This window comes from Mesoplodon densirostris, chromosome 14 (assembly GCF_025265405.1).
Source record: "Mesoplodon densirostris isolate mMesDen1 chromosome 14, mMesDen1 primary haplotype, whole genome shotgun sequence".
In the NCBI taxonomy this organism is placed as follows: Eukaryota; Metazoa; Chordata; class Mammalia; order Artiodactyla; family Ziphiidae; genus Mesoplodon; species Mesoplodon densirostris.
The window spans coordinates 48796318-48812236 of NC_082674.1; the positions used below are offsets into that span (position 1 = coordinate 48796318).

At 34.4% G+C, this 15919-nt stretch overlaps 1 protein-coding gene across 2 annotated transcripts in view; it reads left to right on the forward strand.

The window, feature by feature from the left end:
- The window catches only part of VRK2 (VRK serine/threonine kinase 2), a 99732-nt gene that overhangs the window by 42741 nt on the left and 41072 nt on the right, over positions 1 to 15919 (forward strand). For both annotated transcript variants that reach the window (XM_060117289.1, XM_060117290.1), the window contains exons 6-7: positions 1018 to 1123; positions 2329 to 2421. In XM_060117289.1, coding sequence (XP_059973272.1) covers positions 1018 to 1123; positions 2329 to 2421 — 199 coding nt within the window. The remainder of the gene's footprint in view (positions 1 to 1017; positions 1124 to 2328; positions 2422 to 15919) is intronic.

A 15919-nucleotide genomic window follows, 5' to 3' on the forward strand; every position in this document is an offset into this window, starting at 1 on the left:
TCAAACTCCATCTCTTGAGGAGAGGCACAACCAAAAATTTGTAGAAATATTTTTAAACTCACCAAACATGGCTAGTCATCACATATAAATAATTAATAGTAGCGATTTTTTTTAAAATGTCATTTGTTAGGTACCCATTTTGTTCTTTCAGTAGCCTTTTAAGATAGGTGATAATATTTCTTTTCCTAGGTGAGAAAATAGGCTCAGAGGTCAGTGCTTTGCCTAAATGGTCTTTAAATGCTATAAATTTTTAAAAAAAGAACAAACAGTAATCTTGAAACAAAGTCAAGGGCTACCTATAGGGGAGTGAATGGCTGAGTAAACCATGGTACATCTATATCATGTAAAACTATGCAGCCCATTAAAGGAATCAATTAGAGCTCTACCAGTTGATTTGGAAGGATTTCAATGAGATATTATTGAAAAATGTATGATGCAGAAAAGTTCATATAATTAGATTGCATTTTGTCAAAAAAATTCCTACATGTATTTGTGTGTGTGTATACATAGATAGATATAGAATAGGGGCAGATATGAAGGGAAGAAAAGGAGCGGGGAGAGGTCCCAAACAGAAAAGAAAAGGAAGACATACATTTAGGAAAACACATGTTTATAAATATATAGAGAAAGTAAATATGATTTTATAAGGCCAAGAAACAAATATAAATAAAATTTTCTGTATGGAAAAATAATTGTTCCAGGCCATATGGCAAGAAGGTGATGGAGTCAAAATGAATTAAGTTCAAGACTAATTTGGAAAGACTTCTCTTTTCCTGTTCTAAGACAGTGTGAGTGGTTCAGCACAGAGCTCTTCTACTCAAAAACTAACTGCAAAGTAAATACTTAGTATGTTTCTGGAAAAGAACGGCAATATAACGTACATTCATTCTCTAATGGTTCAGATTACATCATTCTTTATTGTTAAGTTGGGGGTATTTTTCCATTGTTTCAAATTCATAAATAGACAGTTTCGGCATTGCTATTTTAACATCTCCTTTTGACTTCTCCTTCTTATAGTTACAGATTTATGGTAATGGAAAGACTGGGAATAGATTTGCAGAAGATCTCAGACCAGAATGGTACTTTTAAAAAGTCAACTGTCCTGCAGCTAGGTATCCGAATGGTAAGAAAGAATGACTTATTTCCCATGCTCCATTTTCAGATTATTTACTTGTTACAACATACAAATTGTTGCCCTTTGTGGAATTATCAGAGAATGAAGGATTATTGCCCTAGAAATGTCAGTTATTGAGCGTAGATACTATTTTGGTGAAATTGATAACAGTGGGCTCTGTAAGTGACAGAATGTGCTGTGTTTGGCACTACAAACTCAATTAGGCTTTGGTTCTACAGTCTGAGTTTTTTTTTTTTTTCTCACAGCTTTGTTTTACATATCAGAACAAGCTTGCATTGCTATAAGAATAACCTCTCTTTTGTCAGTTATATTTATAACAATGCAAAGTATGGCAAAATATTTTATTTTCCATACTACACATGTGGTGGTAAGGGGGTGCTATAAAGTTTTTATTATGAGTTTGGGATGGTGGCAGTAATTAGTGTGGCAATGAATAATATATACTTTGCCAAATAAGAAGCAATGAAATCTTAATAGCACCCATGCACACATTTTGTTTATACCACGTATTTGTCTTATCTTGTTTGTGTTTGGTTTGCCTAAGCTCCATTTTATTTTTTCCACTTTAGATAGAATGCGACTACTCATGCCAGGTTGGGATGTGGCAAACAGAACTCATTAATTTTCCCATCCATCCTCTAGCCAGCCAACAAATGTTTATTGAGCACTAGGCATAGGTAACATGCAAGTCTCAAGGGTTTCAGAGATGAAGCATAGGTGTTTTCTGTTACTCTACAGAGGGAGAATGCCTTTCTCTGTGATCATGGACGTGGGATTTTGTTCTGGGAGCCCCAAAACCTTCTCTATAATTATTGCTTGGGCGAGGGATTGTTGAGTGGGCGTCATGATTATTTCACTTTAGGTCTCTGATTTTATCATAATTTTCCTCTTTGCACAGTATGATTTGGGCACCTTGCTGTCAGGAACATAGGCATTGTTGAATCTTGGCTTCCTCTCTATCAGAGGTGCATTTAAAACACTTGATATTTGAGGATCCTTTTATTCACCTTTTTCCCAGGATGAGCGACCAGCACATGTGATAATTTTAGAATAGATAAATGCATAATTGTGAAATACATCATTTTGTCATTGTTAATGTGAAAAAAATACATGTTATTCTCTATTCACAATGTTCAGGTTGATCTGGAGTTCTAAATAGACATCAGTATAACCTTATATATTTCTTTTCACAGTTGGATGTACTGGAATATATACATGAAAATGAATATGTTCATGCTGATATAAAAGCAGCGAATCTACTTTTGGGTTACAGAAATCCACATCAGGTAAATACAGTATTAAGCTTTTGCCTTCAGTAAGGATCCTCAAAGTACCATACTGAGACATTCAAAAAACAAACTCCTAACAGGCAAAAGTTTGCAAATGAGGACTTAACATGATGAGTGTTGTAATTTATCCTATCTTGCTTATCTAATTTAATGCACTAAACTGATAAGTGATTAGGATGAGGAAGCTGAGACTGGGGGCGGGGGGGTAAATAATTTATTAATGGACATATAATGGCTGAGCAGGGATTTGAACTTCTGAGCAAATATAAACAAAAACCATCAAAATGCAATGAGAGGGCTTCCCTGGTGGCACAGTGGTTGAGAGTCCACCTGCCGATGCAGGGGACACGGGTTCGTGTCCCAGTCCGGGAAGATCCCACATGCCGCGGAGCGGCTAGGTCCGTGAGCCGTAGCTGCTGAGCCTGCGCGTCCAGAGCCTGTGCTCCGCAACGGGAGAGGCCACAACAGTGAGAGGCCCGCGTACCGCAAAAAAAAAAAAAAAAAAAAAAATGCAATGAGAGAAGGGATGGATTTATGCAGAGGAAAAAAAAAGGCTGTCACCTTAGTTCTTCCACTGTATAAACAATTAAGTTTTAAACAGAGCAGCATTGCCGATACAACTTTTTGTGATGATGGAAATGTCCTGTATGTTACTGTCCAGTATGGGAGCCATTAGCCACATGTGGCTGTTAAGCACTGGCCATGTGGATAGTACAATACCAAATGCTGGTGAAGATATGGAGCAACAGGAACTCTCATTCATTGCTGGTGATATGGCCACTGTGGAAGACAGTTTGGCAGTTTCTTACAAAACTGAACATACTCTAACATATGATCTGGCATTAAATTCCTTGGTATTTACCCAAAGGAGTTGAAAACTTATATCCACAGAAGTACCTACACACAGATGTTTATAGCAGCTTTATTCATAGTTGCCAAAACTTGAATAAAGATATCCTTTAATAGTTAAATAAACTGTGGTTCATCTGAACAACGCAATAGTACTCTACATTAAAAAGAAATGAGCAGTTAAGACATGAAAAGACATGAAGGAAGCTACATGCATATTACTAACTGAAAATCTGTATAATTCTAATTAAATAACTTTTGGAACAGGCAAAAATATGAAGGTGCTAAAAACATCAGTGATTGCCAAGAGTTAGAGAGAAGGGAGGGGTGAATCGGTGGAGTACAGAGGACTTTGAGGGAAGTGTGTCAAAAGCCACAGAATATTGAACACCACAAGTGGACCCTAACGTAATCTGTTGACTTTTGGTGATAATGACGTATTGGTGTAGGTTCATCTGTTGTAACAGATGTAATACCATGGTGTGGGATGTTGATAGTGTGCGAGGCTATATTTGGGAGGAGGGGAGAGTGGTGTATGAGAACTTACTGTACCTTCCACTCAGTTTTACCTAAATTGCTCTACATTTAGTAAAATTGAATTTGAAACTGCTCTTAAAAATAGTCTTAAATAATGAGACTTGTGTGACCTAAGAACTGAATTTTAAATTTAACTTAATTCTAATTAATATTTTTTTCATCTTACTTTCTTCCCCAGCTTTATTGAGGTTTAGTTGACAAAAATTGCATATGTTTAGGTTGTACAACATGATTTATTTAAGGTATACAAAGTGATGATTTATTATACTATATATTGTGAAGTGATTAATCAAGTTAACACATTGATCACTTCACATAGTTACCTTCTGTTTTGTTTGTGGTGAGAACACTTAAGACCTACTCTTAGCAAATTTGAAGTTTACAGCATTATTAACTATAGTCACCATATTGGGCATTAGATCCCCAGAACTTATTCATCTTCTAACTAAAAGTTTGTACCCTTTGACCAGCATCTCCCCATTTCTTCCACACCCCAGCCCCTGGTACCACTGTTCTATACTCTGATTTATAAGTTTCACTTTTGTATATGCCACATATAACTGAGATCATACAGTATTTGTCTTTCAGTGTGTCTTGGTTTATTTCACTCAGCATAATATCCTCTAGCATAATGTCCTCTAGGTTCACCCATGTTGTTGCAAGTGGCATATTTCTTTCTTTTTTATGACTGAATAATACTCCATGGCATATATATACCACATTTTCTTTATCCATTTATCCATCAGCAGACACTAAGGTCATTTATGTATCTTGGCTATTTTTAATAATGCTGCAGTAACATGGGAATACAGATATCTCCTCAAGATAATGATTTCTTTTCCATTAGATATATACCCAGAAGTGGATTGCTGGATCATATGGTAGTTCAATTTTTAATGTTTTTTTTTTTTTTGAGGAACCTCCATACAGTTTTCCATAATGACTGTACCAACTTACATTCCCACCAACAGCGTACAAGGGCTCCCTTTTCTCCCATACCCTCACCAACACTTGTTATCTCTAATAGCCATTCTAACAGTTGTGAGGTGTTGTTTCATTGTGGTTTTAATTTTTCATTTCCCTGATGATTAATAATGTTGAGCACTTTTTCATATACTAGTTGGCCATTTATATGTCTTCTTTGGAAATTGTCTCTTTAGGTTCTTTGCCCATTTTTGAATTGGGTTATTTTGTCTTGCAAGTGAGTTATATGAGTTCTTATGTATTTCAGATATTAACCCCTTATCAGATATGTAGTCTGCAAGTATTTTCTCCCATCCCATAGGTTGCCTTTTCATTTTGTTGATGGTTTCCTTGGTTGTGCAGAATCATTTTAGTTTGATGTAGTCCTACTTGTTTATTTTTGGTTTTGTTACCTATGCTTTTGGTTTCAATTGCAAAAAAATCATTGCCAAGGCCGGTGCTCAAGGATTAGAAGAATTAACATTATTAAAATGTCTGTACTACCCAAAGCAATCTACAGATTCAATGGAATTCCTACCAAAATTCCAATGGCATTTTTCACAGAAATAAAAAACCAATCCTAAAATGTGTATGGAACCACAAAAGACCCTGAATAGCCAAAGCAATCTTGAGAAAGAACAAAGCTGGAGGCATTACACATCCTGAATCAAACTATATTACAATGCTATAGTAATCAAAGCAGTATGCTATTGGCATAAAAACAGACATAGCCCAGTGGAACAGAATAGAGAGCCATGCATATACAATCAACTAATTTTTGACAGGGGTGCCAAGAATATTCAATGGGGCAAAGATAGTTTCATCAGTAAATGGTGGTGGGAAACTGGGATATATGCATGCAAAAGAATGAAATTGGACTCTTATACCATACACAAAAATAAACTTAAAATGGATTAAAGACTTAAATGGAAGACCTGAAACCATACAACTAGAAGAAACCTAGGAAAAAAGCTTAATTTTGGGCTTCCCTGGTGGCGCAGTGGTTGAGAATCCGCCTGCTAATGCAGGGGACATGGGTTCGAGCCCTGGTCTGGGAGGATCCCACATGCCGCAGAGCAACTAGGCCCGTGAGCCACAACTACTGAGCCTGCACGTCTGGAGCCTGTGCTCCGCAACAAGAGAGGCAGCAATAGTGAGAGGCCCACGCACCGCGATGAAGAGTGGCCCCCGCTTGCCACAACTAGAGAAAGCCCTCGCACAGAAACGAAGACCCAACACAGCAAAAATAAATAAATAAATAAATAAACTCCTACCCCCAATATCTTCTTTTAAAAAAAAAAAGCTTAATTTTAATTGGTTTACATTTACAAAACCACATGTGGCTGGTAGCCACTGTATCAACAGAGATTTAAAGAGTTAAAAAATTGAGTCTATAAATAATTAGAAAACATTTAACTGAATATTTAACTGAACTGTACATGAGGAAAGAAATTTCTAAATAAAAATACCCCCAAAATCATAGAAAATATTGTGAAATTTCAAATTTTAAGATATCTGTATATTAAAAAAATTGAAAAATAAAAGGCAAGTGAAAATCTGGGAAGTATATTTATGACAAATATTTTAGGATATATAGCAAGCTTTAAGAAAATTAACATGAAAAACACCAAGTAATTTCTTAAAACAATGATTAAAAAGAATGAGCAGAAAAGAAATATGACTACCTGAGAAATAAATGAAAAAAAGTTCACCATCACTAAAAACTAAGAGATATGCAGATCAAAACAGTGAGGCAACATTTTAAAAGAACTTATCAAATAGGAAAAGTCTAAAATAATAATCTGATGATATTGAGGCTGATGAGGGTGCAGACACTTGTAGAATGCCAGTGGGAATGTAAATTAAATGGGAGTAGTAGAAGAAATTAAGTTAATGGAAGGGCAATTTGGAAATATATATTAAAAGCCTTTAAATGTCTGCATACTTTTTTAAGGTTAGGTTTATTGACGTATAATTTACAAACAGTAAAATTCGTCCTTTTAAATGTATAATTTGATGTGTTTTGACACATGTATATCGTATAACCTCTACTATAATCAAGACAGAGCATTTCTATCATCCTCAGAAATTCTCTCAGTCAGTCCCCTTTTCTCACCCTGAGGAAATGATTTCTGCCCCTATTTTTTTTTTTTTTTTTGCATTTTTAGGGATGTCATATAAATGGAATTATAGATTTTTACTCTTTGTGTCTGGCTTCCTTTACTTAGCATAATATTTCTGAGATTTATCCATGCTGTAGTTCATTCCTCTTTAATGATAGGTAGTAGTCCATTGGAAACTACTGCAGTTTCTTTATCTGTTTACCTCTGGATAGATATTTGTGTTGTTTCCAGTTTTTGACCATTATGAATGAAGATGTATAAACATTCACGTACAGGTTTTTGTATAGGTATATATTTTAACTTCTTCCGGGCAAATAACTAGGAGTGGAATTTCCGGATTGTGTGGAAGTGTATGTTTAACTTTAAAAGAAACAGCTACACTGTTTTCCAGAGCGATTGTACCATTATACCTTCCCACCAGCAACGTGGATAATTCAGTTGCCCCATATCTTGCCACCACTTGGTTTCATTAGTTTTAAACATATAAGCCATTATAGTAGATGTGTAGTTATATCTAGTAGTAGGTTTTTTAAAAGTTGTTTTATTTATCCCACATGAAGTGGGAGCATAAATCCAGGCGTTGAATTCCCTCATTGCTGTAAGTAAAAAGGATCAGTTTTTAAATTTTATTTATTTATTGTGAATTGTCTGCTCATGTCTTTTGCCCATTTTTCTAACTTTTTTGTTTTTATTCCTTGATTTTGAAGAGTTCTTTAGATATGAATTATATTAGCCATTAATCTATTACATATTTTGCAGATATTTTCTCCCAATTTGACTTTTCTTCTTTGATTATACTTGTGTTGTTTTATTGTCATGTAGAAGATGAATTTAAAAATTTTTAATGTCAGATTTATCAGTCTTTCATTTACTATGGATATTGAGTCATGGTTAGTAACCTTGTTCTACAGACAGGTGTATGAATTTTATTATATGATTTCATTCTTTACATTTAAATCTCTTTTTCACTTAGTTTATTCTTTTACATGACAGGAGGTATCAACCAAATTTTATCTTTTCCTAAATGATTTTCCAAGTTTTCAACAATATTTATTAAAAATAAAAAACTTTGCTTCAGTGATATTAGATGCCACCTTTATTATATACTAAATTTCCGTACATACTTGAATTTATTCATGTACTTTCCATTGAATCCTTCTGGTTTGACTGCCTATTTATGCTTCATTGCCATACTAGTGCATTAATTTCTGAGGCTTTGTAGTGTATTTTAATATCTGGTAGGGCTGGTAGTGCCTCATAGATTTTCTTTTTCAGTGAAATTCTAGCTATTCATATTTTTCTATATTTTGTTGTGTAGCATTTTCATTGGAATTTTGTTAAGTTAGGGAAAACCTGACATCTCTATGATTATAGATGTTCTATTCAACAACAGGGAATGGTTTTGAATTTCACCAGTTTTTACTTTTGTATCTTCTGAGGTATTTTAAAGCTTTCCTCATATTAGTTTTACACATTTCTTGTTACACTTATTCCTAAATATTAAACCATTTTTGTTTGTACTGTCAGTGCAGTTTTAGTCTACCGTTTTATCTTCTAAGTGATTATTGTTTGTGTATATGAAAGTTATTGATTTTTATGCATTCATTTTATATCCTGTTAATTTATTGAATTTGGGGTAGTTTTAGTAATGATTCTCCAGGGTTTTCTTAGGAAACTGTATATCATATACAAGGAGATAATAGTTTTCCTTCTTTTCCACTTCTTATTATTTCCGATTTGTTTTCCCTAATATGCATCCAGTATATAGTAAATTGTAGTGAAGTTCATGACCATCCTTTCCTCTTCTTCATCTTATTGGAAATGCCTAAAGTAGTACCCCAATAAATGTGATTGATACTGGCTTTAGGACTAAGGCATATCTGCGTATATGTGAATATGTGTATGTGAGTGTGTGTGTGTCTTTATAGTTATATTAAGGAAATACTCACCAGTTCCTCTGTTCTTGAATGGATGTTTTGTTTGTATGGAATGGGTATTGAATTTTGTCCAGTGATTGTTTAGCATGTACGGAAATGATCACGTTTTTCTCAGGTCAATTAATATGGTATAATATATTGCTGTGCTTCTAATATTGAACCAACCATACTTTCCAGGAATGAATCTCACTTTGTTATGGTATATTATTTACTTAATATGGTACTGAAGTGTGTTCAGTAATATTTTATGTAGTATTTTCTTATTGGTATTTATAAGTGATATTGGCCTGTAATTATCTGTTTTTGTACTATTTTTTTTTATCAGATTCAGGTATCAACATTTAACTTGATTCATAAAAAGAATTTGAGGTTTACCTTCATTTTCTGTGTTCCAGAACTATTTCTACTGTATTGGCACCATTTTTTTTTTTTTTTTAACATGAAATTCTCTGGTTCTGCTGAGGACATTCCTTGTAACTCTCGATTGTTTCCCATGGAAATTGATTGTTAAGCTCTTTAATCTCTGGTTGGGTCAATTTTAGTAGTTAGCAGTTTTGTCTAGTTTCTCAAATTTATTTGTGTGATGGTCTGCATTGTACTCTCTTAGGACTTTTAAATTTCTTCTCCTTCAATGATTGTTTCCTTCTAGTTATTTTTTATTTTATTTTTGCTTTTTTCTTCTTTTTTTTTACCGTGATGAAAGTAGCTAGTTTGTCCATTGTTAATTTTTCAGCAAACTTGGATTTTGATTTATTAATGAGATATATTGTTTTTTCTTTTCTATTTCATCAATTTCTGATTTTGCCATTGTTATATCTTTTCTTGTGCTCTTTTAATTTGACCCTTTTGTTCTTTTTTCTTGGTTTCAATTTGGGATCTAATTCATTTATATTCATTAAAAATTTTTTTACTTCTGTAGGTGTTTAAGGCCATGATTTTTCCTTTGGTCACTGCTTTATATTGTACTTCATGGATTTTGATATGTAGTGTTTTTATTATCTGTATTTTTTAGAAGGTTTGTATTTCTTCACCAAAAAGCAGTGCAGTAGAAGGTTTTTAAGTTTTCATGTAGAAAGATCTCTTAAAATTTTTTGGTTATTAAAATCTAGACTTGTGACAAGATGGTCAGAGTATTGTTTATAATAATTTTATTTGGAATACACTGAAGCTTTTATCATGACTTAGAAGAGGATCAGTTTTTGTCAGTCTTCCGTGTTTTCTTGAGGAAAAGATAGTCTTTATTTTCATAGTGTAAAGTTTAATATCTTTCCAGAAGATCTACCTTATTGACTATATTATTTATGCCATCTATATCTTCATTTAGTTTTTGTCCACTTGATCTATTTTGTACCGAGAGTGGTATTTAAGCCTTCAATGGTTAATGTGTTTCTGTTGGTCTCCTTGATTCTGCTGTAGTTTCTGTTTTATAAAGATCATTGCTGTGCCATTTGGTAAATATTCATAATTATGTTTGTTGTGTTTCTTATGTGTTTTCTTTGATCTTATATTCTTTTACATTTTTTTGTGGGGGAGGAGTCTGTTTATGAAAGTTTATATTTTTGTTGTAGTGATAATCTTGGTATTTACACCTTTTAAAGATGCTTTGAGCCCACTCTTCTGTGTTTAACTTTTTAGTACTACGATGACAGTCCTTTGTGGTATTTTTTTTTTTACCACAACTTTAATAAGTTCACTATCAGTGAGTTTATTTTACTTTCCTCCTTTCCTTACTGTTGTCTTGAAGTCATACTACTTTGTCAGAATATATATCATTTGTATATTCTTCATTTATCCCTAGCCTTGTTTTTTTTAGTGTTAGAGATAATTATATTAAATGCTCACCCTTCTGTCCTTTTGCCGAAGTTACTCATCTTTTGATTGTTTGAAACTAATCTTCTAGTAGATTGTTCAAGAAGTACCCGTGGGTATAGCATTCCCTTGCATGTATAAAACTTTTGCAATAGCATTGATGCCTGAAGGATAGCTTGGATGGATTTAAAATATTTAGTTCATACTTTTTTTCCTTGAGTTTCTTGAAAAGGCTGATCTATTTTTGCCTTGTTTGCAGTTTGCTTTTAATAAGTCGGCTGCCAGTTTAATACTTACTATTGTATGTTATTTGTCCTTTTTGCCATGCTCTCTTTAGGATTTTTTCCTTTATTAATAGTGTCTAATCATTGTACCAGGATATGTTTTAGAGTAGATCATTGTGTATCAGTTTTCCCAGATGGGCCCTTCTGATATATAAAATAAGCCTTTTACTTCCAGAAAGTTTTCTTGGTTTATTGTTTTAAATGTTAGTTCTCTCTTCATGTGTGTTTTGAATTTAAACTATGGAGAAAGGAACTTCAGCAGGAAGCTATTTAATGAACAAAAGAAAAATAAGTGGGAAAAAAAGATTCAAAATTAGAGAGGGAAGATGTTTTTGAATGATTTGGCAAGAGAAAAAGGCAAGAAAAGTTGACATTTGTACAGCCTTTGCCAAAGCAATAGGGTTGTTAGGATTGAGGTAAAATTGGGAAGTAGAGTCAAAGAAGTATTGGATAAAAACAGCAGCCTTCTTAGTTACGGTGGAATGGAAAAGTTCTGACAAGGCTAATAATCAAAAGTCGTGTCCTGGGGCTTCCCTGGTGGTGCAGTGGTTGAGAGTCTGCCTGCCGATGCAGGGGACACAGGTTTGTGCCCCGGTCCGGGAGGATCCCACATGCCGCGGAGCGGCTGGGCCCGTGAGCCATGGCTGCTGAGCCTGCGCGTCCGGAGCCTGTGCTCCACAACGGGAGAGGCCACAACAGTGAGAGGCCCATGTACCGCAAAAAAAAAAAAAAAAAAGTCATGTCCTGGATAGCCAATTGGGGGCACAATTGATGTTCTGGAATGTTTTTATTTTGTTGGGTTCTTGGGGAAAATTTTCCCAAAATAATATTCATAGTGGGATCAAGCAATGTTTTTCTTTAAAATAGCCCCATTGAGAGTCTGAATGGCCTACTGTAGATTATTTTGATTCTTCTCATCACTTTCCCTGTATTTTAATAGCATTTTGGCCATTTCTTGATAATTCATCTGAAACTATCCAAATATAGAATTTTGAAGATTCTTGAAGTGTACACCCTTTACCTTCTTTCTTTCATGATTTTCAACATTTTTATTGAAAGAAAAACAATCCCAACTTCATCTGTGGAAAAATCCCATTTTTAAAAAATCTGGGATTTTTTAGGTACTTCTTTACATCATCTCTGTTTTAGTAAGATATTTTTAAAGATCTTTATTTTAGACAAAAGATTAAAGAAAATGTTTTAGTGCTAATATTGTACTTTGTACAAGAAATAGAAATCAAATGTACTGGTTTGGTTAAAAAATTCTTTAAATTAAAATAGTATTACCAGAAATGATACTGAGTGGTGGTTTTGCCAGTGAGTAGTACCATTCATTTGGCTGCATCTCCCAGTGTCACTAGTGAAGGAAGTTGAAGCACTTTAACTAAAATCAGGGTTTGTACCCATCTTTTTATTTATGGAAGGCAACCCCTTTGTTGATCAGAAGCATGTTGTTTTTTCACACAAAGCCTACATCCCTGCTCTTACCTGAAGCCTTTCTTGATGATTCTGATCTGCACTGATCTCTGTTTCTAATTTCCTTTAGCTTCTAATGTGTATTTTACACACATGAGCACTCAAGTCTCACTTGTCTTGTGTTGTCTTATACCCTGAACTAGAAAGAACTCCTTGAGACTTATAGGAAGGTATACTTCTCTTCCTTCTTTTGTATTCCTCAGAGCACCTAGGTTAGTGTTCCTTTTGTAATAACCCTTCAAGAAATACTTTACTGACTTCTCAGGACACGAGGCCAATACCTCTCACTTAGTACCAAGACTAAGTGGTACTTGATTGTTCAGCTCCTTGACCCCATCATGCGCCGTGTGTTTCTGCCCCAAAGCTCCTGCTAAGTCGAAGGTGATGGCCCTCACAGATAGAGAAAAACAGTTCTTCATGTCAACATCTGGAGTGATAAGTATACCATTGGAAACCTGTGATTTTTACAAACACTTGTTTGATTACTGGGACTTGTGCTAGACTGAAAGTCAGGAAACCAGGTTCTGGTCCCAGCTCTGACACTGAACAGAATTACAGCTTTCAGAAAATCGTTTAACTTATGTGGATTTTGGCTATTTACTGTATAAAATGTGGGACTCTGACTAAGTGATCTCAAAAGTTCCTCTTTGCTGGAAAAGTCTGTTATTCTCTGAAAACATGTTTTCCAAGTACTTAATGCTTATTGCTGAAAGTAATGTTTCTTATACTGTTTCCAAAGTGTCTTGATTTTTGTTGCATAGCTAAAGAAGTTAAAAAGTTTAAATTTAGAAAAAAATTTAATGATCTGGGAGCAGGAATTGTAGCACCTGACCTGTATCTGGTGACAAAATACTCACTTTCAGATTCCCTAGGATATCCATAGGGTAGGGTCATAAGCCTCATTAAAGCTGCTTGTTCACTGTTTGCTACAGGGAATTCTAACATAATCCATTTATCAATCACAGTTACTTATAAGATGGAGTGTGAATTTGTGTTTGTAAGAATTTTGCATGGTATGTGCAGATAATATGGTTACCATTTAGAGAGAGTATTTCCTTTGTTGAATGTATATAGTCCTGGTAACATACCTCTGTATCTTATTATTTCCAGAGTAGCATTATATGGTCTTATCTTGATGATACCATAATATTGCTAGATGGTACAGGTGGCAAGGCTACTTTCAAATATTTTGATATCACATGTATAGGGTTATACTGTAGATTAAATAACATGGTGGTGTTTACAGTCACTTAAAGTGTACAGTAACATGCATGTTATTTTCTTTCTTCCTAGTGAGGTTCTGCTATATTTTTTCAGTTGAGTAAAAATACTTTGAAAATTGTTCCTATGATTTTAGTTGTTTGAACTTTTTTTTTTTGCAGTACGCGGGCCTCTCGCCGTTGTGGCCTCTCCCGTCGCGGAGCACAGGCTCCGGACGCGCAGGCTCAGCGGCCATGGCCCACGGGCTTAGTTGCTCCGCAGCATGTGGGATCTTCCCAGACCGGGGCACGAACCTGTGCCCCCTGCATTGGCAGGTGGACTCTCAACCACTGCGCCACCAGGGAAGCCCCTGTTTGAACTTTTAAAATTAATATTTTATGAGTTTTATATTAATAGAATTATTTTTTAAATATGCACTTTCACTGAAATTTTTATCTCAGTATAATTCTTTGTCATATGAATTTGTTGTTTTTGAGATTTAATAGGTTGTATGTATCTGGTATTCATAGATCAGTTCTACAAACTTACTGTTTGGGGATTCTTTCAGAATGATTTGTCAAATAAAAATAAAGTCAGCTCCAAATTTTATTTCCATCTAACATTCTATAATGTGTTAATACTACTATGTTTTACTATGCTCTAACTTGTTACTTTAAAATTGTTTAAGTAATCAAATGTATTTCTAGCTCTGTTATCTGATATTTAATAGTGTTCCTGTCGTTAAAATTTATTCTTAACATGCGTATATTAAGATGTCTGATTTTGAATCAGATTAGTTCCATATAAAAATTCTTATTTCAAAATACTATGCAAATGACAGCTATATGAATATGGACTACTGGAGTCATATTATTGGAGGGTCGTGTTGGGTGGAAAAATGCTGAAGAAAACATCATAATAATTATAATTTAGAAGCCATGGTCTCCATATTTAAAACTAATATTTTGTGAACCTTATTTCCCAATGCAGAGACTCTGAGAACCTGTTAAGTATATAATTTTGCCTTTAGGAAGACAGTTTTTTTAACCTTTTATTTAAAAATTTTCAAACAACAACAAATTTCAGTACTAAAAAAGAGGGAACTCTGTATCCTCATCACCTTGATTTAAAAATTAACATTTTGAAAATTTGTTTTATATATTTTTTTGGCTGAAATGTTTTGAAATAAATTATAGCTATCATGGCATTTTGCCTCTAAATACTTAAGTATGTATGCATTGCATATGTATGCAGTAAGGACAATTCACCGTATTATCACAATGCTTTTATCACACTTAACAAAATTAACAATCATTCCTTAATATCAGGTATAGTTTTATTTCTTCCACTTTCTTCTTTTTCCTAAAGTTCAAGAGAAAATGGGAATAGAGACATTTTTTATTCCATTTGTCCTTGAACTCTTTGTTTCTCTATCTCTTGCAGTAGGCTTCTCTGTGGCACAGCCTCCCTTTCTGTAAAGTGGATCATATGATCCACTTTTTCTAGATCATATGATCGCTTTGGTCCCTTTTAGTTCTCATAGCCTCTTACTTCCTGGATAGAACTGGTTGTTAGCTACAAATCTGACTTAGGAAAGTACTATCACAGAACCAAGTGAGCGTTTCTTTCAGTTAAATATCCATCAGGAGAGCAAGTTTGTAGTCTTGTAAATAGGAAAACAGGAATTATGTTTTATTCACTGATGTGCATCCAGCAGCTAGCACAAAGTATGGCATATAATAAGCACTCAGTAAATAAGTGATGGGTGAACAATGAGTAATTGAATAGGTTAATGCATAAATGAATTGATTAATTAGTCATTCAGTGTTCAGGAGTAACAGGTAAAGCCAACTAAGTAGAGCTGGATATAGTTTAACAAAGTACAGTAACTAAGCTATTCGTACATTTCTTAAATTCTTATTGGGAGAAGTCTAACCACTGTGTCAAGAGATCTTTACTACTTAATATAGCCATGAGGAGTGTTTTCTTATAGATGGAGCTCTGTCAGCATATTCACAAAGAGAAATGAGAACGAGGGCTGCTATGGGTTGAATTGTGTCCCTTCAAAGGATGTTAAAGTTGCAACCCTCCAGTACTGTGAATGTGATCTTATTGGGAAATAGGATCTTTGCAGGTGATCAAATTAAGATGAGGTCATTAGGGAGGGCCCCAATCCAATATGATTGGTGTTCTTATAAAAGGGGAAATTTGGACATAGAGACAGACATGCATAGAGGAAAGATGATTTGATGATAGGGAGAATGCCTTCTAGAAGCCAAGGAACACCTGAGACTACCAGAAGTTAGGAGAGAAGCAT